Source organism: Heloderma suspectum, chromosome 11 (assembly GCF_057233095.1).
Source record: "Heloderma suspectum isolate Gila_16-S chromosome 11, 16-S_ref, whole genome shotgun sequence".
Lineage (NCBI taxonomy): Eukaryota > Metazoa > Chordata > Lepidosauria > Squamata > Helodermatidae > Heloderma > Heloderma suspectum.
The window spans coordinates 39,740,998-39,767,022 of record NC_139468.1 but is presented as its reverse complement, the minus strand read 5'-3'; the positions used below and the strand labels follow the sequence as shown (position 1 = coordinate 39,767,022).

At 47.3% G+C, this 26,025-nt stretch overlaps 2 protein-coding genes across 6 annotated transcripts in view; one reads left to right on the top strand and one right to left on the bottom strand.

Annotated features, from left to right (window-relative positions):
• Positions 1–803: 803 nt before the first annotated feature.
• HACD3 (3-hydroxyacyl-CoA dehydratase 3) lies at positions 804–25,993 on the bottom strand. Of its 4 annotated transcripts, none has more exons than XR_014785421.1 (12): positions 25,866–25,993; positions 23,879–23,921; positions 21,913–21,986; positions 13,221–13,385; positions 10,978–11,029; positions 10,307–10,417; positions 9,083–9,210; positions 7,721–7,833; positions 7,053–7,159; positions 6,525–6,656; positions 3,393–4,343; positions 804–2,931 (listed from the first exon to the last, which is right to left on the bottom strand). XR_014785421.1 is itself a non-coding variant. In XM_084817469.1 (11 exons), the coding sequence occupies exons 1-11, from the start codon at positions 25,962–25,964 to the stop codon at positions 4,267–4,269; spliced, it is 1,101 nt and encodes a 366-aa protein (XP_084673595.1). In that variant the 5' UTR covers positions 25,965–25,993; the 3' UTR covers positions 900–4,266. The 4 variants fall into 4 exon arrangements, 2 of the variants coding, with proteins under 2 accessions (XP_084673595.1, XP_084673596.1); XR_014785420.1 differs by having other exon boundaries at positions 2,807–2,931; positions 3,168–4,343; XM_084817469.1 differs by having other exon boundaries at positions 900–4,343.
• The window catches only part of DPP8 (dipeptidyl peptidase 8), a 49,858-nt gene continuing 49,546 nt past the window's right edge, over positions 25,714–26,025 (top strand). The window contains exon 1 of one of the 2 annotated variants that reach the window (XM_084817468.1): positions 25,714–25,892. The gene's annotated coding sequence lies outside the window, so the exon portion shown is untranslated. The remainder of the gene's footprint in view (positions 25,893–26,025) is intronic. The other variant, XM_084817467.1, reaches the window with a different exon arrangement.

Sequence of the window (26,025 nt, the reverse complement as noted above, 5' to 3'; positions counted from 1 at the left end):
CTGACTCAGTATAAGGCTGTTTTCTATGTTCTTAAATTAATTGTAGGGCTCTGGGCTCTGTACATTAATTCTTAGGCTCGGCTTGGTCAATTCATTTTTAAGGCTTGGGTGCAGCTCTGGGCTCTGCAAATTATTTTTTAGGGCCTCCTATCAGGACCATTATTCATTCAGATAATTACTCTTTTTTCTGCCCTCTTTATTATTTGTTCTTTGCAAAATATAAAACATCCCCCCAAACTAACAGTTAAAAAATCAAATAAAAAATAGATGCACTTCTGAGAATTATGTGCGGCAATTTTTTGATCTGAAAATAGGCTTAATTTCCTGTTTTACTCTAAAATGTCCGACCTTCCCTTTATCTTGGAGGTATCCCAGACCCTACCCCCCATCCTGAGACCAGCATTTATGGATTCCATCAATATATTTCAAGCCCAAACGTGTTCCGTGGCTAAACTAGCCTGGGAGCTCTGCCTCTCTTTGCAGCCAGATCTGGGTTTCTCCTCCACATGAATTCAGTCCTGCTGCCAAACAGAACGAGGAGGTGCCCTGCCTGGGCCCTCCTTATCAGAACCAACCCAGAAGTTCATTCCACTCTAGTCAGGGAAATTTCCCAAGTTTTGAAGTCATTTGCAGGGAATTTGTTTGCTCGTCTTTTGTCCTGCTTAATCCAAATCTGTACCTAAATGATACACAGTTAGCTTTCACCCTAAAACTGAGGGTAGCAGCCAATATGGCCAGCACCACCTCCTCACCAGCATACATTTGCTCTTGTAGCCACACACATTAACCAGTGTTGATGAAATGCAAGCTAAATATTGGGCCGACCATTTATCACTGAAAAATTACAAAATGGCCAACTGAAAATTATTTGGGGCAATAACAAAACATCTGCACAAAATACTTGTGAAACCATTTTAGTCACAGAGCATTAAATAACACACAGTTTAGTGTATAAACCAGCCTTTTGTGATGCTGACAAAACTGATATTTAAAACTTCAAAATGCCCACCAAAATCACGACTACACAGTTGAAGCCAAAATATACACATTGCTCTGAAACCAGAACTATGACTTAGAACTACAGAAATAGCATCTGATATTACCTTAGAACAACTTCATTAATGAACCAGCAATTATTTCACTGCATGTAAAACGGGCAGCAGTAACATTGTTTCCATTTTATCTACCATTAGCCTTTCTATCCTCTCCTTTCCCCTTTTTTTATCTGCTGTCTCCTTTCCCCAGCTCTTCTCTTAATGTTACTGTATTAAGTGTTATTGCCTCCTGATTACCTGTAAGAAAAGAATTTTTGCCCGTGAGAAACCACAGCAAGTCTGAGATCGATAGGTGCATAGGCAGAAAAGACTGCAGAGGAAGAAAATAGAGAACCAAACTGAAAAGGAGCCATCAATGAAAAATGTATTCCAACCAATTGTCGCTTTATCTGAATATGGGCCAGTGTTTACTGTGTAAGAAGGGGCAAGAGGAAAGGTATCACACAATGACTAAAGGATGTTTGATGGTCTGCTCTACTTGCATTTGCTGCAAAGTAGGCAAGCCTTTAAATTCTATCACGTGGCAGTCCTTGGAAAGAGTTAACCAAGGTATCTGGGGCAGGAGGCAGAGATTGTGACATGCAGACAGTTCTGGATGCATTCTGTTTTATTTTGGAAGCTGCCCTAAGCATGGCCCTAAAAGGTGGCTTAGAAATGTCTTAACAAGCTTGCTCTTCTTTACTCAGTTACTCCTTTTTGCAGCTAGTTTGGTCTTTCTCCTCCATGGGCATACAGCAAATAAATGGCAGACACTTCTCTTGTTACGATCAGACGACGACCTGGTTCACACATAATAGCAGCAATTCCTGGATTGTTTAATTCAGGAATTGCCAGGGAGCCATTTCTGCTTTTAATTAACCCAGGAACGCCCCATTGCTGGCTTGTCATGACACGCAAACCTGAAACCTATGGGTTAAACAACCCGGAGTTAACCCAACAACTAACTCTCATCCCAGGCAATCAACGCTCTTCACAGCCCAGGAATTGCCACCGTTAGGTGTGAACCAGGTCATTCTGTCGACTACACAAACACCGAGTCCTGCTGGTAGCACCACAAAAACAGAAAACCTCGTTGCTTTGAAGCAGGCTGGACTGCTCCGCAGGGAGACCCCCTCCCCCACCGAAAGAGGACCAAGGACAAAGTCACTTGTATTGTCCTGCCTGCGAAGCAAGTGTGAGGAGTAGCCCACTGCCAGATAACCTCCACTACACTGAAGGAGAATACTATGTACTATGGATCACTCCATGTCAGAAAGGGAGACAATATTGCCCTTTGCAATAAATGCAAACAGGACCACCCAAATTATCTAGTGCAGTCTTCCCAACTTGGTGCCCTATAGCAGTCTTGGGACTGCAATTCCCATCCAGCATAGCCACAGACCATGCTGTCTTGGGATGATGGGACTTGCAGTCCAACACTTCGGAGGGGCACCAGGTGGAGGAAGGGTGGCACAGGGTGCAAAGAAAGGTTTCCTCCTGCCCTCAACAAAATCAGTCACCCAATGACACTCTGCAATAGGTTCAGGAGAGACAAAATGAAGTAGTTCAAAAGAAAATGCTTAGCACAACGGAAAACTGGTTTATGTTCTGCATGGCTCCTTGTTATGGCTAGCAGACCTAAGGAAATAAAAGCATACCCCAAACAGGCCTAATTCATTCAATATTTCATCTTGCTACAAAATCCGCCATCGGAAGAACTCAAGTGCTCACCATGCATGCCAAAGTCTATAAAAGGAAAGAAAGCAACGAGTGCACAACAAAGTTTTAGAATCTTTATTATTAGAAATACACATACTATTTGCCTTCTGAAAGATCAGCAAATACAGGTTCATGACAAAGTGCCCGCACCCTAGACTGTAACTCCAGCTTTCCCAACCTGGTGTCCTCCAGATGTGTTGGACTACAACTCCCATAATCCCCCAGCCAGCATAGCTGGAGGATAGTGGGAGCTATAATCCCATACACCTGGAGGGCACCAGGTTGGGGAAGGCGGCTGTAACTTAACAGATGTAACAGCAACATAAAGGCTATATGCTACTGCTGAAAGTTCGCGTTCACACCAGTTACAGCAGCGCAGGACTTGGGAATAAAAAACCCCAAACGTTTACCCACCTGGAGTAAATGGAAAACAGACGCATCACCTCCAAATAGCCCTGAGGGGAGGGTGTCTGTGTGCCTCACTTGTAAGCAGCTTGCCATGAATGACCGACAGACAAATAACGCTTCTTCCTCCACACCCTAAAGGCAAGGGTGGCTCCTTTCCTAGAACCTTCAAGAAGATAAACCAGCTCTAGAAACAGAGGTGGGTTCAAAAGACCTCTTAAGCCAGCAGCAGACTGGTGGATATTTGGGGGCTTAAGGGCAAACTGCAAGAGACTCCATCAAACCAACCCCAACCTTGATTACGATGACCGCTGCTCACGGCAGCCTGTGCTTTCCTCTCAGATGTCCTTCGGCAGGGAAGGTGCATTATACCTTAAAGCCATGGGATTTACTTCTGTGTTGGGGGTTTAGAATGTGGGTGTAAAGAACCTAGTAAGAGGGTACTATTAGCAAACGTAGGCCAGAGGGCTGCTTCTTACCCCGAAGCTAGTCGTTCCCACTCATGGGATAAGGAAAGGAGACGGGCCTCAGATCACCTGCCCATCACTTATGGCAACAGGAGAGGATTCTTAATATTGCCACTCTCAGGGCTTGGCTTGGGAGCATCAGTAATGAGCTGTGGACCATCCTGTTTCTCTGCTCTTTGGACCATTCCAAAAGTTTTTACTGGAAAAAATAATTACATATCTTTCTGACTGGAAAACTCTTGCCTACATACCTGGCCCCAGACAGCTGAACATTACTATTCTCCTCTCACTGGGGGACGTTTTGTTCTCACTAAGTGCTCTGTTTATTTGCATATAACAGAAATAAGGTTGCTGGGTTTGTTTGTTTGTTTTACTACTGTTCAATCTTTGGCTTGACCAAAGAGCAGTTGAATCTAGCAGGTGGGGAAGAAAGGCAACATTACCTGGACTCCTTTTGCACATGTACGTACGTGTGTGTGTGTGTGAGAGAGAGAGAGAGAGAGAGATGGGGAAGACACACGTTGGTATAACTGTATAAAACTGGCTTTCAGATTAACAGGAAAGTAAAATTGTTAGAAATGCAAGAGCCCTAAACCTGCCTTCAAGGTAGATTAGAACAAGAAACTATTTCGGTTTTGGGCCTAGTGCATTTTCCTCTTTTTTGGTCCAAGGTGGCGCTTCCGTTGCTTGTAGAGATGACGGAAATTCACAAACGGCCCTGAAGAAAATGAGGGAAGAGACTTAATTCCAAGGCCAATAATACTGCAGAAACACAGCATGTTACAGCTTCGGTTCCCTATCTCTTAAATGTCTTGGGGTTGCTTGAGAACTCAGCTAATTTAGGTCGCAATCCTATGCAGGTTAAGACAGAAAAGAAGCCCCACAACTCCCAGCATTCCCCAGCCAGCTATTCTGTCTAAACCTGCATAGGATTGTGCCCTTAATCTCGCAATCTCAGATTTAAGAGGTTAAGACACACCGATCGTGGGTTTAACACTTAAGCAAATCCATCTCCCTTGGTGCCTGTCTGGCCATGTAGATTGCAGCTCCTTCCGCAAATAACCCCCTGGAACAATCGCAATGCAGGCCACTTGCCTGGCTGTTGCTCATCTCTGCAGCATTCATTCGTTGGGCCTGGCTCCCTTCCTGCCCTGGCAAACTAAGACTGGGAAAGGAAGGCAGAAACTGTCTGGACCTCACGAAACAGGGGTAACACTTTATTATTGTTGTTATTATTATTAATAACAACAAAAAGTATGTGTCGCTCCCCACCACGAGAAGCAGTCTCATAGCAACTTACACACACACATATACAGAAACCCCAAATTAAAATAACAAAAACCCCCAAATCAATATAAGCCTTCATCAGCACAATACTACCAATGAAAATAAAACACATAGAAACATAATCTAAAAACAACGCACCATGAAAGTGTTCATTCACAAATAAACAAAATCGCCCCCCTAGAATGAACACCTCCAAACCAGCCCACAACAACAGGGGCCGAAACTCATGTCCAAATGCCGGGGAGAATAAGTGCATCTTTGCCTGGCACCGAAAAGATGGGCGTTGGCACCAGCTGAGCTTCCTTGAGGAGAGCGGTCTATAAACATGGGGCTCTCCCAGAAAAGGCCGGTTCCTGAACTGCCACCCTCTGAGCTTCTCTTGGAGGGGGGACACAGAGAAAGTACTTCTGCGATGACCCCGAGGCAGGAAGAGGGGCTGAGGAAGAGACCTCCTCCTGATTTTCAGGCAAATGGGGGGATAGTTGTCCCTAATGATGTAAAACTCATCTAGCATGCACCAATGACCAGACCTGAGAGATTAAGATAGTAGGGAGAGGCTGCAGCTCAGTGGAAGAGCACGTGCTTTGCATGCAGAAGGTCTCAGGTTCAATCCCCAGCAGCTCCAGGTGGACTGGGGAAGACTCCTCTCTGAAACCTTGGAGAGATGCTGAAGGCCAGTGTAGACAATACTGGGATAGCTGGACCTTTGTTCTGACTCGATATAAGAACATGAGAAGAGCCCTGCTGGATCTGAGCAAGGGTCCACCTAGTCCAGCATTCTGTTCACAGTGGCCAACCAGATGCCCACAGGAAACCCACAAGCAGGACATGAGTGCAACAGCACCCTCCTGCTCATGTTCCCTAGAAACTGGTGTACAGAGGCTCGCTGCCTCTGGTACTGGGAGGGAGCACAGAGCCATCAAGACTAGTAGCCACTGATAGCCCGATCCTCCATGAATGTGTCCAATTCCCTTTTAAAGCCACCCAAGTAGGTGGCCATCACTACATCTTGTTGCAGTGAATTCCATGGTTTAACTCTGCGCTGTGCAACGAAGTCCTTCCTTTTCTCTGTCCTGAACCTCCCACCAATCAGCTTCATGGGATGACCCCTTTGGGTTCTAGTATCATGAGAGAGGGAGAAAAATGTCTCCCATCCCACGTTCTCCACACCATGCATAATTTTGAACACCTCTCTCATGTCTCCTCTCACCCTCCTTTTTTTCCAAGCTAAACAATCCCAGCTGTTGCAACCTTCCCTCACAGGGGAGATGCTCCAGCCCCTTGATCAATTTAGTCGCCCCTTTCTGCACTTTTCCCCCACTCTACAATACCCAACGTGCGGTGACCAGAACTGTACACAGTATTCCAAGTGTGGTTGCATCACATATTTCTGTAAGAACAGTATGGTATTGCCAGCTTTATTTACAATTCCTTTCCGAATTATGCCCAACATGGAATTTTCCTTTTGTACGCACTGGGTCCTGCAGCTGTTGCATAGGGCAGCTTCCTACCTGCAAACAAAAATACTCTACTCCTTCCTGAAGTCTGAATCCCAGTGATGTTCTGGAAGGTCAGTCTTTTTAAAAAAGAGTAATAATACTCTAAAACTCACCTAGGAATAAGAGCACAAGGTAGAGTTGAAGAAAAACTGAAAATGGAATGGTGATGTTCAGTGGGTAGGGCAACGAAAAGCTGAATCTCCCAATGTTGCTGAAGACTGGGATCGCCTGAATCACAGACACCGCTGAAAGAAGGAGGAAATGGGTCAAGGCGCCTTTGGGGAAGCGCAAAGAGCGACAGCAATGTATAGCATTGTTCATCACCCCATTCTCTAGGAAGAGGGGGACAACATGCGAAGTTACAGAGCTGTCTGTCCCAACCTTGCATCCACAGAGGTTGCACAGAACCAGGGAGCTCACAAAACCAAATAAGTGTACTGTAACCAAGGCTGGAAAAATTATTTCCTCTCATGAGGAGCCCAGGAACAATTTTCTTTTGGAGCCAGCCTGCTGAAGCGCTGGAAAACAAACAAATCAGATTTCCAGCCTCAGCTGGTTTCAGCTCCGAGCACTTAGTGTTAATCGAGCAGCGTGCGACGCCACTTTAACAGGGAAAACCTGGCCACCTCTCTCCAGCATACCTTCTGCTAAGGTTCCTAGAGGGTACAGGGGTATCCAGATGCTGTAGCGAATCCAGGTCAGAATCTTCCATTCTATATCGATGCAGCAGAGCATGTAGAATGGGTACCTAGAACAGAAGCCACAGAAGTCAGCGATCCCAGGGGCTCAGTTCACCACTTCAGCGGCACACAGAATACCAGCGGGAGGAAAAGGAAAGTGTAACAATGGCAACAAACCAAAGATCTAGCAATTTCCTGGGCTTAGCTGTCATCGGAAACTACTTAGCCACAACAGCATTTTGTTCTCAATCACCCTGAAAAGACTGGCCCTCGAATGGGGACAGAGAGTAAAGGGCGGTCACAACTAACCCTCAATGAAGACGCTTACAGAAGCCCTAGAAAAACCCGCCAGTCTCATCAGAGGCGATGGCCCTCCTCTTGATAAAAGGGGGGGGGGAAGGCAGCCAAGGATGAAGCAAATGCAAGGATGGGGGCTCTGTTTCAGCTGCAGAGGAAAACCAAAGGCTCACGCCCAGACTCCAAACGAAACGTGGGTTTGAGGAGGGGTCCGCAGAGGGAAGAGGCGGTCCTGTACCGGTGCTCTGGAAAAGGTTCCACGCATAGAGCAGGCAGAGCGGCTTAAGGAACGTCAAGCACCCAGGTGGAAGGAGCAGCCCAGCCCCGGATACCTGAATATCTCAATCAGGCTCCAAATGTAGAAGATGAAGAACACGACCGCTTTACTTTGCATTTCTTCCGCACCGCCAAGGACGAGAAACAGAACAAAATTCCTCCCACAGACCTGCGGAGAGGGGAGGAGTGAAAAGAGAAATGCAGAACAGTCTGCAATCGAGAAAAGTCACCAAGTCTGCACCTGGCTCTGGAAGGCAGAGGGCCAGAGTGAGCCGAGAACACATTCAGCTTGATCTCGAGAGCAAATGGCTTCCTTTTAACAAACCTCGACATGATGTGGCTTCCAAAGAAGCCAAAGACTTCCGTTGTGCAAATGTGACCGGAGTAGCTCCCAATTTCCCAGCGTGCCTCAGATGACCACAGAAGCAAGGACAATGACTTTCCCCTCTCCAGGACGGAGCTCTGGGGCAGTTACTGTCACTGTATCACTGGAAGGGAACCTATGGGCCCTGAGGCTCAAATTCCATTTTGGAGACACACTCAAGGGCCACGTGCCGGGGGGGAGGGGGGGGACAGAGGCAAAGGAGGAGGGCATAGGCAAAAAGAGAGAGGACAAGAATACAAAGCACACCACCATATTTTAACTTAAACCTCTTACGGCCCGTGACTAGTCCTTGGGAGCGGTGTTTCAGCCCCTGAGAATGTGGGGAGGGGGAAGTGTGCAAAGGCTGGGAAACCACTAACCCATTGGTGGTTGGGGGGAAAGGGGACATGGCCTTCTGAGAAACCCCAGAGGGCTGGATTGGGACCCCAGGCCCAAGCTTCCCCACCCTCGGCCTATGCCCTCATGGCACGTCTATGCCGAGCCTTCCTTCTGGAAAAGAGACTGAGAATGTACACGCGCGCGCACACTCTACAGAAGGCATGTGTTCTAGAGCAACAGGAACAGCCGGTTGGAGGTGCATTGCCACATCTGTGGCTCTCCTTCTGGCCCCAAGTGCAGCTCCTGATCTCAAGAATACCCCCTTCCCTGAAACACATCATGCATCTACTTTCGCCCAGGCTGAAAGACAAGCAAAAGGCTCCTAAGCCCCCCCTCCCTTGGAGCATGACCAGCAAGAGGGTTTGGGGGAGCCCTTTGGCCTTCTTCTGGACCTCAGCACACAATCTGACACACAAACCAAGTCACGGGAAATGAGAGCAAGTGAGCAGCTGAGATGGGCCATCAGGGCAGGGCTCTGCCGAAGCCTCCCCTGCTCTTCACGCTCCTAGAGAGATTGCGCTAAGGAGCCCGTCACCTCCATCTCATCAGTGGTCAAAACCCTTCGGCCCTGGCAGAGTTCAAAATATGGCCCCCGCTAAGCAGGAGTCAGCCTCGGTTTTACAACTTGCCCAGCTGTCTTGAAGAGAGAGGTTACCTGGAAAACGACAGGTGCTACAGGAGCTCTGACTAGACCGATCAGGTTGTTCACGATCTCCATGAACGCTAGCATTTGGCAGAAGTACATCATGTCCGCTGTCGTGTGAAAAGTATCGAAGAAGGACTCTGTAAGAAGAGGCCAGAGTTCAGTTTAAGCATCAGTTTGACAGCAGGTGATTTCACGATTTGAACTCTTGGCAGATGGCAGTAAAGGCTAGGATCCAACGAACCAGGTGACCGAGTCCACGTCTCCAAGGCCACTTTGGAATTACGTTTCTCAAACTGCAGCTTCACCCGGCCACTCAAGCCACATGGCAAATCATGTTTTAAGAATGAGAAGAGTTTCAAAAGTTAGCACAGGCAGGAGGGTGGAGGTGTCCTGCTGTTCAACAAAAACAAAACTCAAGAACTCCACTGGCTATGCCTCAGAAGTTTTTTGGAACCAGACCATAAAGAGCAGATTCATAAATAAAACTGCGCCAATGAGAAGCTGCAGCAAGGTGGGTATTCTGCCTGGTCTGCTGCCCTTACTAAGCCTCTGATCAAGCCAGTATCTCGCTTTTCATCTACCAACTCGCAAACAAGCTTTATTTTCAGTTTCAAACAACTAAAGGTCACGTAATTTAACATTTTAAGAACAGTCAATGTATACACCCATGGTCTTTTCTGCCCATTTTGTGCACAGGACACCCCCCCCCCCCTTGTAATGGCACCTATTACACAACTGCTCAACTGTTCCTGCTCCAGGGCCGTATTAAACAATCCTTGAGACGTCATGGTTGAGGGGCTGCCTGCAGCTCCTCCTCCCAGCTTCCTTTAGCTGGAGCTTTTATGGCACAACAGGACCCGGGGGCACAGGACATACGACATCTACATTCAAATGCACCTTATTCCGAGTCAGAATGCTGCTCCACTTAGCCCAGAATTGTCCAACGGCAGGCTGTGACTCACATGCAAACCAAGGTTTGTTCCTGACAGCAGCGATCCTCTTAAGCAGTGGCACGGGAGACTGGATCTGGGGCTTCTTGCATGCAAAGCATGTGCTCCGCTGCAGGGCCACGGTCCCTCCCAGAGGCCAACCATCAGGCGCCGAAGCCAGGGCCTGGCACCGGACCAAGGCTGTGCTCTGGCACAGGCCCTTGAATCCGAAGCTGGGCGTCTGGGCAGCTGAGCACCCGCCGGCAGGGACGAGAGCAGAAGGGAAAGCACAAGCACTACTTGCCTTTCCCCAGCATGAACAGCCGAACCGTCATGTTCACGAAGATCCAGGAGAAGCCCAGGAACTGCACAAGGTTGTACATGAACAGGTATCCTCTCTTCAAGTGTCGGAAAGCTGCGAGCCGTTGCAGAGCAGAGGGTAAGCGGGAGAAGACATTCTTGACTCTAGAAAATGGACCCCTGAGTAATTGCAAGGCAGGTTTTCCAACTACCTTGGGGTGTCAAGGCTAATCCAAGCATTTGGGGGCCACATGGTGTGGTCCTCCTAGGATTGCACTGCCTCAGATAGTTTCATGTGCCCCCACCTCTACATTAAAATATTCTCACACACGTAATGACAAATTAACCTAAAGCCTCATTAAATGTAGTTCTCCACATCAGATCACATCTGGGATGGTCTTGCAAGTACCATACTGCTATGAACAACTGCACAACAGCTCTTACTCAATTCCCGTGTCATTCCGATGGAACTTGCCCAGAAAACAATTACCTTGTGGACCAACCTGGCTTAAACCCTAAAAGCATTTCCATGCTGGGATTTGCATCAGCACTATACCCGGTACTGTATGCATTTAGAACTGGACAGCATTTAGCTCACTGCAGAAGAGAAATCTTCAGTGCAGAATTGCTGCTGAAGCAGAAAATGTTTGCTAGCTGACAAGCACGGCCACTTACGGTCTTTGGGGATCCTGTTCGCTATGTTGATTTTGTTAATCCTTTCTTCCTCCTAAAAATTAGCAAGGTGGTTTTAGACAGCGTTAGTGTCATCTGGGAGTGGCCACTCACTTTCAGGTCACAACCCTGCAAAATCCCACTCACACTTGATGTAAGTTGAACATGGCAGTACATTGTTGTGCAACAGCACGCCACACAATTCTGATGGCCTCCAGTTTCAGGCCCTTCTTTCCTCCAACCCGTCTGGGACATTTTCTTTAATTTTATGTTGTTGTTTCTTCTTTTTAAAAAACAGCAAGTACCTACTGTTTTCTGTTTGTAACTGCATAACCAGATCACAGTTGCACCTTTCAACAAAACCTGGGTTTTTTGTCTAATTCTTTGCATTATTGAACAAAAGAAATGCATTCATACAGCTGCAATACCTCTCAAAGTATACCAATACCATAAACATATCCAGCACAACTGAATAAATTAAACAACAGAAAATACTTATGGTTGTATTTCATCTTGAACATTCATATTCCAATGATTAATAAACAAACTCAGTTTTTCTATGCATCTATCTGGTGTGCATCCTTCTCTGCAAGGTTTCTAACATGTCAATTTAGTTAAATCTGACAGAGTCCAAACCTGCCCCCTTTACCCAATACGTAGCAGTTGAATAATACAGTTCAAGTGTTCCAAGTGCCTCGCTCACATATGCTTTCCAGTGACCTAGCCTTCCCCAAGCTGGTGCCCTCCAGATGTTTTGGATGCCCAGCTCCCATCAGCCCCAGCCAGCATGGCCGATGGTCAGGAATGCCAGAAGCTGTAGTCCAAAACGTCCAAAAAAAGCTGTGGCAATCCTTATTGGTAGGGCTGGTATTATTATCCTGAGAGTACAGATGAATGAGGCCACAAGGCTTGCAAAAAGGCACAATCCTATGATGAGGCCCGCAGCCTCCAACCTCGGAGATTGACGGGCGCCCTATGCAGAGTGGGAGGATCTTTGCCTCCATGCTCCTTGCGGTCTGCTTTTCGGCTAGATGGGCTTTTTTGGCCATCTAGCTGGGGCGTATTGGAACAGAAAGGAAGGGGGCTGGGGAGACCTCATATCCTGGCTTCCCCAGTCCCCTCCCTGCCCACCAACACTCCCCCCTTATCCCCTCTCCGAGGTTGCAGTTCTCTCTGCACTGGCTGCAAGGGGGAGCAGGAGGGGGGTTGGAGCATGAATTCCTGGATCCGTGATCGGAGTGCTGTCTCCGATGTCATAGCCAGGCATCCGAATTATCCTATTGCCCCCCAACTCTGTCTAGGGGCCAGAGGATTGCTCCCTCCGTGTGCTTACTGCTCAGGTGAGATCTGAACCAGAGACTTCCACTCTACAGACCACAACACTGGCCTCTAGTTATCACAAGTTCTCAGCAAACAAGGTACAGTGTGATGCAAGAAGGTAACTCAACAGCAAACACCGGGCATGCATTTGCTTCTGCCTCAAACAAACAAGATGATCCCAAGCCTGCCAGGGGAAGGGTCACTACAGTGATCTGAGATGCAGCAACGGGCTCGGACTTATGACTGATCCTCCCTGAGACATTCCCAGTGCCGTGCTGACCACTGAGAACATCTTAAAGCATCTGTCTTTTGTTAAGCACTCCGAAAGCGCACACCACGCCGGCTGAGCTCACCAGCTTTACTGCTGCTTCCAGCCCTGCTCATCAGCGGGAGGGAAACAAATGGACAGGAAGCAACAGGCACGGGGGGCGGGGGGCATTTCAGATGGCAGTGGAAACTGTCAGGATTTTCAGGATGGTTTAAAAATATAGTCAGATTCAATTGCTTAAAAAACAACAACCACCAGCCTGGAGTATTTCATAATGCTTTTCTTGTGGTCACCTTTCAAAAGCACGGCACAATAACCCCACTGCAGGTTGAAGAGTCTGCCTTCTTCATTTCCCATCCCCTAAGCAAACGGACACCTGCCTTTGATGTTCCTTCCTAATAAACATGCCCACTCCATTGCTTGTTAACAACAGCCACTCTGTCTGTAGAGCCAATGAACTGGCCAGAAACCGAAGTGTCCTCTTGAGCCAGAATCACACACGTGATTGTGGATGGGATGAGGGATGTTCCGGAGTGGCAGAACCCCCCCCTCATCTGCACTCATTGCTGAGCTTGGAGTACTGGCACCCCCCACACACACACACAGGGGTGTTTGAGAACAGCCATGTGACTAAATTGTGCCACTGGCTGAGCTTTACCTTGGCTTTCAGCTCCATCTCAGCATCCGATTCGTCCAGCCAACGATCAAAGTCGGGAGCGAGAAATAGCGGCCGCTTCTCCTGCTTGGTCAGCCGTTCCCACCAGTGGCTCATCTCTTTCTTCACCGTGATGTTCAGCTGCCTCTGTGTCATTTTATAGGCTGGCTGAAAGAGTAGATCCAAAGTGGCCCATGTGAAACCAGAAGCTCATTTTAAGGGAAAACTTACTTCTCTGAAAACTCAGGACAACACTATCACAAGTGTGCATAAAATGCACAATCACTTAACGTAACTTCAACCTTGCAAATTCATCCACATCAAGAGCGAGGCTAGGGCTGGATGTGCCTGATCTCGTCTGCTCACGGAAGCTAAGCAGGGTCAGCCCTGGCTAGTACTTGGCTGGGATTCCACCTGGGAATCAGGTTTCCTGCATTGAGCAGGGGGTTGGACTCGATGGTCTTGCAGGCCCCTTCCAACCCTATGATTCTATGCTTTTAAACTAGCTTGCCTGCTCAGGAACATCTATGTTATGTCCAGCAGATTTTAGGAGAACCTTGCAATTTAGGGTGTAGTGCTTTTCAGCAACTGTTGTCTATTTTGACCATGCTGATTCTGACTCGGAGGGATGTTACCATGTCACCCTTGGTAAATTTCATGTTTTCAAAATGGCATCCTCCAGAATAAGAACACAAACATAATTTAGCCCCTACATGAGCCAGGACAATGATTCATTCATTCATTCATTCATTCATTCAATTCATTTCATTTCTATACCGCCCAATAGCCGAAGCTCTCTGGGCGGTTCACAAAAATTAAAACCAGAGTGCAGCATAAAACAATATAAAATATGAAAGCTTAAAACTGCAATGTAACAGTACAACCATAATAAAACCTAGCAGCAATGCAGAGATTTAAAATACTAATTTAAAACACAGAAGCTAAAAGACCAGGAAGCTAAAATGCTAAAATACTGGGAGAATAAAAGGTCTTCACCTGGCGCTGGAAGGAGAACAATGTAGATGTCAGGTGAACCCCTCTGGGGAGCTCATTCCACAGCTGGGGGGCCACAGCAGAAAAGGCCCTCTTCCTGGTAGCCACGTGCCTCACTTCCTTTGGTGGGGACTCCTGGAGAAGGGCCCCTGAGGATGATCTTAGGGTCCAGGCAGGCATATATGGGAGGAGGCGATCCTTCAGATAACCTGGCCCCAAGCCGTTAAGGGCTTTGAATGTTAATACGAGGACTTTGAATCAGGCCTGGAAATAGACTGGCAGCCATGGAAGTATTGGCGTAATGTGATCTCGTTGGCCTGTCCCCGTTAACAATCTTGCTGCCCTATTTTGGACTCGCTGAAGTTTCCAGATCGTTTTCAAAGGCAGCCCCACGTATAATGCATTGCAGTAATCCAGACGAGAGGTTATCGGAACATGGATAACTGTAGCTAGGCTAGCTATGTCTGTCCAGATAAGGGCGTAGTTGGTATATCATCCTAAGCTGATCTGTGTGTAAGTGTCATAAAGAACCTAAAAGGAGTCATTCATTAAGCAACAATGAAATATAGATAGTAAGGAGCATGATTAAACATGCTCCAATGAGATTAACAAGTATTTAATAATCATGCGTTAAAATGAACGTAGGTGCTGGCAATACACGAAGCTGGTGGTGCAAAGCAATACAAAGAAGTACTAAAAGACTATTATTATGGAACAAGAGAAACAACAGTTTCACAGCTGGAATTAAAGAAGGAAAGGAAGCTATGCTGGAGCTATCTGCACATGCATGAGTCTACAAATCTTGGCACCATTTTCAAAGGCAACGATTGTGGTCTGATAAGTCCTGGTTTCGGCTGCCAAACCTTTTAGTCACCATTACGTCCCGAAAGTAAAAGAGGCATGCTTCTTCCAATGCACAAAATGGGGCATTCCTTGACCAACGAAGAGTTGCATCATAGGCACTGATCTTGCTGAAATTTTGCAGCGTTATTATGCATTTCCACATCTTTCCGAAATCTCCTCATGTGGAGCGGTATATAAACATTGTAAATTAATAAAATATAGATGAATCTACAGCAGTACCATACCTTTCTGAAAATGTGTTCACATTTCCATGTGCTCATTATTTTCATTTGCCACAGAATAGGATATACTCTACCCTCAGTCCTTAGGGTCATTTAGAAGCACAGGGTCTCTTTTAAAAATCTAGAGTGCTATGCACCAAAATTAGCAGAAATATAGCAGTAACTGACAGTAAATTTTGGAATTTCCATGCCTGTTATCTCTGTGCAAATAAACCCACTAATGCCTTCGGTTATGTTGATTCACCTTGTTGTTCAGTCGTTCAGTCGTGTCCGACTCTTCGTGACCTCATGGACCATAGTACACCAGGCCTTCCTGTCCTCCACTCTCTCCCGGAGTGTGCTCAAGTTCATATTCATTGCATCCGTGATGCTATCTAGCCATCTCATCCTCTGCCGTCCCCTTCTCCTTTTGCCTTCAGTCTTTCCCAGCATCAGGGTCTTTTCCAGGGAGTCTTCTCTTCGCCTTAGGTGGACAAAATATTTGAGCTTCAGCTTCAGTATCTGTCCTTCCAATGTGCACTCAGGGTTGATTTCCTTTAGGATGGACTGATTTGACCTCCTTGCAGTCCAGGGCACTCGTAAGAGTCTTCTCCAGCACCACAATTCGAAAGCATCGATTCTTCGGCGCTCAGCCTTCCTTATAGTCCAGCTCTCACAGCCATATGTTGCTACTGGGAAAAATATAGCTTTGATTATATGAACCTTTGTCAGCAAGGTGATGTCTCTGCTTCTTACTATGCTGTCTAGGTTGGCCATAGCTTTCCTCCCAAGGAGCAAGCGTCTTTTAATTTCATGGCTACAGTCACCGTCTGCGGTGATCTTGGAGCCCAAGAAAATAAAATCTGTCACTGCTTCCATTTCTTCCCCTTCTATATGCCAGGAAGTGATGGGGCCAGATGCCATGATCTTTGTTTTTTTAATGTTGAGTTTCAAACCAGCTTTTGCACTCTCCTCTTTCACCCTCCACAAGAGGCTCTTGAGATCCTCTTCGCTTTCTGCCATTAGGGTGGTATCGTCTGCGTATCTGAGGTTGTTGATAATTCTCCCGGCAATCTTAATTCCGACCTGTGATTCATCCAACCCAGCGTTTCTCATGATGTACTCTGCATATAAGTTAAATAAGCAGGGTGACAATATGCAGCCTTGTCGTACTCCTTTCCCAATTTTGAACCAAACGGTTGTTCCATGTCCAGTTCTTACTGTTGCTTCTTGACCCTCGTACAGGTTTCTCAGGAGACAGTTAAGGTGGTCTGGTACTCCCATCTCTTTCATAATTTGCCACAGTTTGTTGTGATCCACACAATCAAAGGCTTTAGCGTAGTCAATGAAGCAGAAATATAAGTTTTTCTGGAATTCTCTTGCTTTCTCCATGATCCAGCGAATGTTGGCGATTTGATCTCTAGTTCCTCTGCCTCTTCGAAACCCAGCTTGTACTTCCGGTAGTTCTCGGTTCACATACTGCTGAAGCCTAGCTTGTAGGATTTTGAGCATCACCTTGCTGGCATGTGAAATGAGCGCAATTGTACGGTAGTTTGAACACTCTTTGGCATTGCCCTTCTTTGGAATTGGAATGTAAACTGACCTTTTCCAGTCTTGTGGCCACTGCTGAGTGTTCCAAATGTGTTGGCATATTGAGTGCAGCACTTTAACAGCATCATCTTTTAGAATTTTAAATAGCTCAGCTGCAATACCGTCATCTCGGCTAGCTTTGTTGTTAGTAATGCTGCCTAAGGCCCACTTGACTTCACTCTCGAGGATGTCCGGCTCAAGTTCAGTGACTGCACTATCATGGCTATCAGGGACATTCAGATCTTTCCTGTATAGTTCTTCTGTGTATTCTTTCCCCCTCTTCTTAATCTCATCTGCTTCTGTTAGGTCCCTGCCTTCTTTGTCCTTTATCATGCCCATCTTTGCACAAAACATTTCCTTGATATCTCCGATTTTCTTGAAAAGATCTCTAGTCTTTCCCATTCTATTATTTTCCTCGATTTCTTTGCATTGTTCATTTAAGAAGGCCTTCTTGTCTCTCCTTGCTATTACTCTGCATTCAGTTGGGTATATCTTCCCCCTTCTCCCTTGCTTTTCGCTTCCCTTCTTTCCTCAGCTACTTGTAAAGCCTCATCAGACAGCCACTTTGCTTTCTTGCGTGTTTTTCTTTGGGATGGATTGAGTTACTGCCTCCTGAACAATGTTACGGACCTCCGTCCATAGTTCCTCAGGCACTCTGTCTATCAGGTCTAATCCCTGAAATCTATTCCTCACCTCCACTGTATATTCATAAGGGATATGATTTAGGTCATACCTGAATGGTTTAGTGTTTTTCCCTACGTTCTTCAATTTAAGCCAAAATTTTGCAGTAAGAAGCTCATGATCTGAGCCACAGTCAGCTCCAGGTCTTGTTTCTACTGACTGTATGGAGCTTCTCCATCTTTGGCTGCAAAGTACATAATCAATCTGATTTCAATATTGACCATCTGGTGATGTCCATGTGTAGAGTCGCCTCTTGTGCTGTTGGAAAAGAGTGTTTGCTATGATCAGTGTGTTGTCTTGGCAAAACTCTATTAGCCTTTGTCCTGCTTCATTTTGTACACCAAGGCCATGCTTGCCTGTTATCCTGGTGATTTCTTGACTTCCTACTTTAGCATTCCAATCCCCTATGATGAAGAGGACATCTTTTTTTGGTGTTAGTTCTAGAAGGTGTTGTAGGTCTTCATAGAACTGATCAACCTCAGCTTCTTCGGCCTCAGTGGTTGGGGCATAGACTTGAATTACTGTGATGTTGAATGGTTTGCCTTGGATTCGTACTGAGATCATTCTATCGTTTTTGAGATTGTACCCCAGTACTGCTTTTCCCACCCTTTTGTTGACTATGAGTGCTACTCCATTTCTTCTGAGGGATTCTTGCCCACAGTAGTAGATATGATGGTCACCTGAATTAAATTCGCCCATGCTTGTCATTTTAGTTCACTGATTCCCAAGATGTCGATGTTCAATCTTGCCATCTCATGTTTGACCACCTCCAGCTTACCTTGATTCATTGATCTTACATTCCAGGTTCCTAAACAATATTGTTCTTTACAGCATCGGACTTTCTTTTCACCACCAGACACATTCACAGCTGAGTGTCCTTTTGGCTTTGGCCCAGCCACTTCACTCTTTCTGGCACTACTTGGAAATTCCCTCTGCTCTTCCCCAGTAGTATATTGGACACCTTCCGACCTGAGGGGCTCATCTTCTGGTGTCATCTTTTTTAGCCTTGTGATATGTTCCATGGGGTTTTCTTGGCAAGAATACTGGAGTGGGTTGCCATTTCCTTCTCCAGTGGACCACATTTTGTCAGAACTCTCCGCCATGACCTGTCCGTCTTGGGTGGACGGCATAGCTTATGGCTTCACTGAGTTACGCAAGCCCTTCACCACAACAAGGCAGTGATCACCTACTAGTGATCAATTCACCCAGCACATTTCATTACATATTTTCAGGCATACATTATGTTTTGGGCTACTAAATTTCTGAAAACTGCAACAATCCCTCCCCCTTTCCTCGGCATCTGTACAAGGTACCATAATGTTAAAAATGCCCTTGATTGGTAATTTAGGAATTCCCCCCAAAATCATCTTTATATTCAAATCCATTATATTTTAAAACTAGTGTCAACGCAACAGGTTCTCTCTTCTAGGTTTGGAGCATCAAAATGAGCCCTTAATGACTGTTCTAGGTGGAATACATCTCGTTTCATGGAAAAAAAGAATGAGCACATGTCTTACGGAAAAGGTGACCTCAGACAAATTTCCAGACAGGTGGGGCTCTTTTCCCAGTGACAGGAATTGGTTTGTGTAGGGTTTATTTTATTTTTTGCCTGAAGATACATTTCTACATATTAACAACTGAAAATTTCAACAAAATCCTTGATTCCGATGTCATGTACTAAATTGGTGATTGGCATGGAATGCCCCAAATGCTCACCTAGGGACATTCTTACCTGCCACAGGTGAGCAGGTGAGTGGTTGTTTATAAACACGGATGACTTTCCCCTTGATACCCTCCCAACCATCTTATTATTATTGTTAGTTTATTTATTTATTACATTTCTATACCGCCCTGTAGCCAAAGCTCTCTGGGCGGTTTACAAAAGTTACAACATTAAAATACAATATGCGAAGTTTAAAAACGATTTACATAAAAGGATACGAACAGTATATACAAACAACACGTAACTACAAACAGCGTTGAACTAAAGACAATGTTTAAAAATCCAACTTTAAAGCAACACAGCTTAAAAACGGTATACAAAGGACAGCAAAAGGAACAGGAGTTCTCAAAAGGGAAGGCCTGCCGGAACAGTAGAGTCTTTAACGCCTCCTTAAAAACCTTCACAGAGGTCCGCAGGCGCATTTCAACCGGCAGGTCATTCCGCAACTGAGGGGTGGCAAAGGAGAAGGTCTCCTTGCGTGTGGCGGCCAGTCTCACATTAGGCAGCTGCAGCAGAGAGCCCTCAGAGGACCTTAGGTGGCGGACAGGGACGCAGGGGAGGGGGTGCTCCCTGAGGTAATATTCATAATTGGGGTGGATTTTTCACTACCTTTTTCATGCCTGCTCAAGTGTATAGTGTGTGTGTGGGGGGGGGGGGGGCTGCTACTCCACATTAATTGCGTAACACCGATTTCTAGAATGGGAAGCCTGAAATTTCTAGTAGTGGCAGATGGAACCTGTCGTCAGGGTTTTGGCCTCTATAGCTGTAATCGAGATTTTGGCAAAGAAATCGGAATTGATCAAGCTTCTAAAGGTGCTTTAAAGTTTCTCATGTCTGCAGTTAGTAACAAATGGCAAAAGGATAATTAAGAGCCAGACAAGCAGAGATTCACTTCGAAGGAGTCAGGCAAACAGTGCTAAGAACTGGAGCCATGTAGCCGACATGTAGCTGGCTGCAAGGAATTATCTAGGACAAGCAAAATCAAGTGATCTAGTAGGCCAAACAGTCTTGCCTATGGCAGGATGGGAGGGGATTACTTCACTGGCTAATAACACAACCTCCACACTGGATTTTGACTTGTTGGATAGGCTTGACTAACCAGAATGTCTAGCAAGGATGAGATAACTGTTGAGCAATCCAACCTAGCTATCTTGTTTACATAGCTGCTTGGCACAGCATTTCATCGTAACAGCGAACTTCAGTGATTGAGTGTCGAGAGGAGCCAACACAAGGCCACTGAGAAACAAGAATGCTTGAGGGACACCCCCGCAGAAATACAAAAAAAGCCCAAGAAGGCAACCGCCACCCCACCTCAGTCCAAAGAAGACCGAGGACACTCAGTGGCTGCAGAATGCTGAATGTCAGTTGGAAACAAAACTCGGGGCCAGGGTGGAACGGCGTGTTCTGAGGAGGGCATGGTTGGCACCTAAATAGGAGCACTCCTGCTGGGAGGTGAGGATGTACTGCAGCATTTTGTTGCAGATTCACTTGTTCCTTCTAAGGACCCAAGGTATGCAGAAGCACAAAATATTTTTAAAAACCAAAACTGTGCCCCTCCCCTGAAGCCCAGTGAGGATCGGTCAGGTTTGGTGGCCTCCAGGAGCCACGAAATGTTGAGCTTCAATTGGAAAAGGAAAAGTGGTGCATGGGGGATGGGGGCGGGAGAGTGAATTAGCCTGCTTGAGCTTTAATAGTAGGGCATGGCTGGAACCCTGAACAGACGCACCTCCTGAGAATCTACATTTTGATGCAGATTCCACTTAATAAAAAAACCTAAACTAATTAACGTTTTAAGATCCACACATACAAAGTCAAGTTATTTGGTGAAGCAAGTCTTACATTCCACATCTAGAGCCAGATATAGAACCTCTCCTCCCATGAAATCCTTAAAGCTGTGAACCCTTAGAACACTTATCTTGGAAGTCTGCAAAAGCCAAGAATTTCTCCACGATAAATAAGGAGGCATTGCTTGTTGTGATTCCTACTGATGTGCAAAATCGATCACAAGGGTATTAAGAGGACAATTCCCTGCTCTTGAAGCAGCCCCAGATCGGGTCACACTAAACTCAGTGCTGAGGGAAGCAGCACAATAACAGCTACGCTTTGTCTGTCCCTCGCCACTGGCTTTGACACACAAATGCTTGGTGGTGCATAGCCAGCACACCACTATGACCTGGTTCTCATGCAACAACAACCCAGAATATAGGTTGTCACCGAGTCGTGAGTTGTTGTTATGTGCGAACTCTGCACTATAAGGTTTAACTATGGGTTGTTAACCAAAGACAACCTATAGTTCACAATGCTTGGATTTTTGTCCTTGGTTGTTCATAGCTAACAACCCGTAGGTAAACCATAATGCAGGGTTCGCATGTAACCACACCCCACGACGCAACAACCCACAATTCAACCCATACTCTAGATTGTCATTACATGCGAACCAGGTATACAGCTTCCGCTAAAGCATATGGGCTACATAAGATGTATGGATCCACACATTAGCACTAAACCAAATGCCACACATTGCACAAGTTATAAAACTAACTCACCTCCAGATCTCCAAAGCAAGGCAAAGGGCACCCTTGAATACGTGAATTCTAGAACACGGCATTTATAAATTAGGTACAGCAGCAAAGAGGAACCTTACCTGTGGCTTCACTGGTTCTAGGAACTCAATTTGAAATGTGTACACGTTGTCTCCCTTGGCACCATGGCCATGAGCTAGAAAAACAGAAACACACATTCTATTTTCCGGATTCTAAAAAGCGATCATAGAATTGTAGCAAATCTTACCCTCCTCTAATTACACGCAGGCTGCTTCTCAGAAAGCTTTCCAAATTAAGTGTCAAACTCTTACCCTTATTTATTTTTTTAAAAAAAGAAGCCCATCCAGCACAGAGACAAGAATAGAAATGAAGAAATGTGAAGTGAGGAATGGGAAAGAGGCAAGCGGGCGTCCTCTGGGCACAGTAGCGAATGCGGGCATGTGCAAGTATGCCTGCCCACAGTGCAAGGAGCCCAAAGCCCACTGGTTCTGGTGTCACAAGCCAGAATTTAGAAGAGTTACAGAATTTACAAGAAATGCACGAACTCATGAATTTCAAGGCAGTTTGTGCCCAACACCACCCCTTTACGACGTGAGATGCTTCCGTACAATGCAACGTGGCTGTTTATGCAAGTAATGCAAAGGGTCGCTCCTCCAAGTCCTTAGAGCAGGGACTGGCAACCTGGGACCCTCCAGAGGTTTGGACTACAACTCCCATAATTCCTGACCATTGGCCATGCTGGCTAGGGCTAATGGGGGTTGTAGTCCAAAACATCTGCAGGGCACCAGAATGTCTACCCCTGCCTTAGACATAAGGCAAGTTCATAACAGGAGCTCTCTTCAAAGCAAACAAGGCATTTACATAGGAACCCATTTACCTTTCAAAATGAAAGTTAGTTCCTGTTCTAAAATTCAGTAACTGTGCACAAGGTACTGGAGAAGAGAGAACGTTGCTTTGAGGGTTGCTCACCTTCAGCCAAACCGAACAGGGGAATATGGAAATGTTGCTACCACATTTAAATGAGGTTTTATGTTGCATCTGAGTGAAAACACAGCACTAGAACAGGAACACTAAGACTATAAAGCTGGCCAGCCGTCTTTACATTTTTATTTATTTATTTATTTTACTCAGAGTATCTTGTATGCGAAGAGCTCAGGTTTGCAGTGATCATTGCCAAAAAATAACACCGCAACATGCAATAACAGGGCTTTCCCCACCAAAAAAGGATTAACCAAAACAAAAAACAAAAACACGGGGAAATGGCAGATTGTAAAATATCGGTGAAATACTATAGAATTAATAAATACGTAATATGTTTTAAAAACAATGTTTACTTTCTTTCAGTGGAGGCTGGTGGCTAACCAAATACCTTGGAGAGCTCCTTTAGAGTTCTGACTGGTTCTGATTGAAACCCGGAGGGGATTCACTGCCCCACTGACATTGGAGCCACTAGCCTACACTGCATTCTTTGTCTTCCTAGGATTCATAGAATGAATATTTGTATTCCATGTATTCATAGACTGGGAAGGGATCTTGAGGACATCTAATCTAACCCCTGCTCAGTGTAGGAAGCAACTATGGAATCCCCGACAGGTGGCCATCAAGCCCCTGCCAAAACACTTTCAGAGGAGAACCCACCATCTCCCAAGGCACTCTGTCCCACCATCAGACAGCTTGCACCAATGAGTCAGACAATGAGTCAATCTAGCCCAGTGTTGTCGACACTGACTGGCAACAGTGGCTCTCCAGGGTTTCAGGCAGGATTTTTTTCCAGCCGTACCTGGAGATTATGAGGATTGATCCCGGAAACTTCTGCATGCAAAAGAGGTGCTCTACCACTGAGCCATGGCCCTTCCATTTGATAGCAGGGCCGACACCAAGACTACCCTATGGCTACAACGCACAAATCAAACTACTGCAAGGAAACGTACGCACGTGCAATTTTGCACACCAGCCTACATAATTTGAGGAACACATGAGCAAGGACCAAGTTGTCTGGATCAGCAAAAGAAATTGGCAAATTACAGCAAGATCCCTTCCCTACGACAAGACTAAAAACGGACCTACCTTTGAAATGGAGCACATTATCTGTAATTGTGATATCAGGATCCTGCAGACAAAGAAGAAAGAACTTCACTTGGAGCTGGTAAGACTTTTATATGCTGTTAATGACTGCAAACTGCCCCAACAGCGTCGGCCAGCTGGGCCCCATATAAATTTGATAGATAAATAAATAATAACATGCACATTTTTAAATTACCAAAGGGGACAACATGCTGTTGCAAAAAATGGTGCTGAACAGTTTCCACATGAACTATGGCAGGGAAGGGCTGGAGGTAAATCTCCAGAAGTTTGGGACTTCAACTCCCAGAAGCCCCTACTAGCATGGTCAATAGTCAGGAATGCTGGGAGTTGAAGTCCAAAAGAGCTGGAGATCTACCTTCTGTCCAACCCAGAACTTCAGCATGGATCTAGAGGAGATTCAGGCCAGCCAAAATGACTTGGCTGCAATATCCTGATGTGCCTTCCTGGTCACAGGAAACAGACATTTCCCACTGTTTTAATACAATGGGGAAAGTGGCAATGAGACATGCGGGCAGACTGGCCATTTGGGGGGTGGGATCTTGGCCTGCCACATCCCCAAACCCTTTGCAAAGCAGCAATCTGGAAAAACTAGTTGCTGACCAGGGCAGGCTGCAGTTCATCCATTTGCAGAAGGCATGTAGGAGACGCAGAGCATTGGAGACAAGGGACCACAGAAGGCCCTGCATGGCAGAACCATAATAATGGCATTTTAATTTTGTTCTCACCTGATCGTACTTTAATCCGCTGATCGCCACTGTGGGGGCCTTGTGCACCCTATGGCTGCAATGCCATGGCACCAGCACACCTGTGGGCTTGTCGATTACAAGGGGTGCTGGGGCAGGGGGAGGGGAGTGCATTGCAGAGAGCATCACAGTAGTCCAAACGGGATGTAGCTAAGGCACGTGTGCCCGTGGCCAGATCAGACGTCTCGAGGAGCAGGCACCGTTGGCGCACTAGCCTCACCTGTGCAAGGGAGCTCCTGGCCCCTGCCGAGACCTGGGCACCCAGGCTTGGGGCCAGGGCCAGCAGCACACCCAAGCTGCCCTTCGACTGACCAAAGGCACTTCTGCCTTCCATCTGTTTGCCCCCATCCATTCCAGTACCGATATCGGGCGCCGAATTCGGACCAGGCTTCCAGGACCTTGTGGCACAATCCCCACAGAACAGGGTCTGCAAAGGCCTGGTGTAGGACACCCAGGGAAGGGGCCCCACAGAAGGGTGCAGAGTGGGGGGGCAACCGCACAGCCCCTCCCCCGTCAAGGAGCAGCAGACGGAACTGGCAAGGGTCAGGAACAGGGCGGGCCACCGCAGAGCACCCGGGCAGGGCGAAGCGCACCCGACATCCCTTGGCGGTGCCGCCGCCGCCTGGTGCAAGGTTTATGGGGCGGGGCAGGAGGAGTGTTGGAAAAGGGGCGAACTGCCGGGGGTGCAAGAGAGCTGGACCCCGGAAAGCAGCCTTCTCTGACCCGGGGCCCTCCGGATGCGTTGCCTTCAACGCCCATCAGCCCCAGCCAGCACGGCCAATGGCCAGGGACGGCGGGAGCTGCCGTCCAAAGCATCCGAGGGCCTGGGGTTGGCCGCACTAGACCGGGCAGATAACCCGACCGGCTCCTTCTCAGCATTTGTAGCCCGCCTCCCCCAGCGGAGACCGCCCGCGCGCATCGCTCCAGAGCGCGGCCCGAGCGCGCGCAGCCGCCGACCGAAAGGCGGCCTGCCGGCACCCGCAGCCCAAGCGCGGCGCCCACAGCGGAGGGCCGCCGCCGGGGCCGCCGCGCGGGCGGAGGCCGCGACGCCCCGGCCTGGGCGCCCCTGCGGGCCGGACGCTTCCAAGGAGCGTCGGGGCGCGCGGGCCGGGAAGGGCCGCGGGGCTGCGCGCAGCCGCCCCCCGGGGCTCGCCTCCCGGCGCCGGGCCCCTCGCCCCAGGCACGGGGCGCCTCCGGCGAGGGCGGGGAGCGCGGGCGCCGCTGACCTGCACGTCGCTGAGCTCCACGCGCAGGTAGAGCTCGCGGTGGCGCTGCGCCCAGTGCACTTGCGGGGTGAGGCTGGAGGGCGGCGGCGGCGGCGGCATCCCGCGGCTCGTCCGGGCCTTCGGGCGGCGAAGGAGGGAAGGCGGCCAGGGCGGGGCGGCC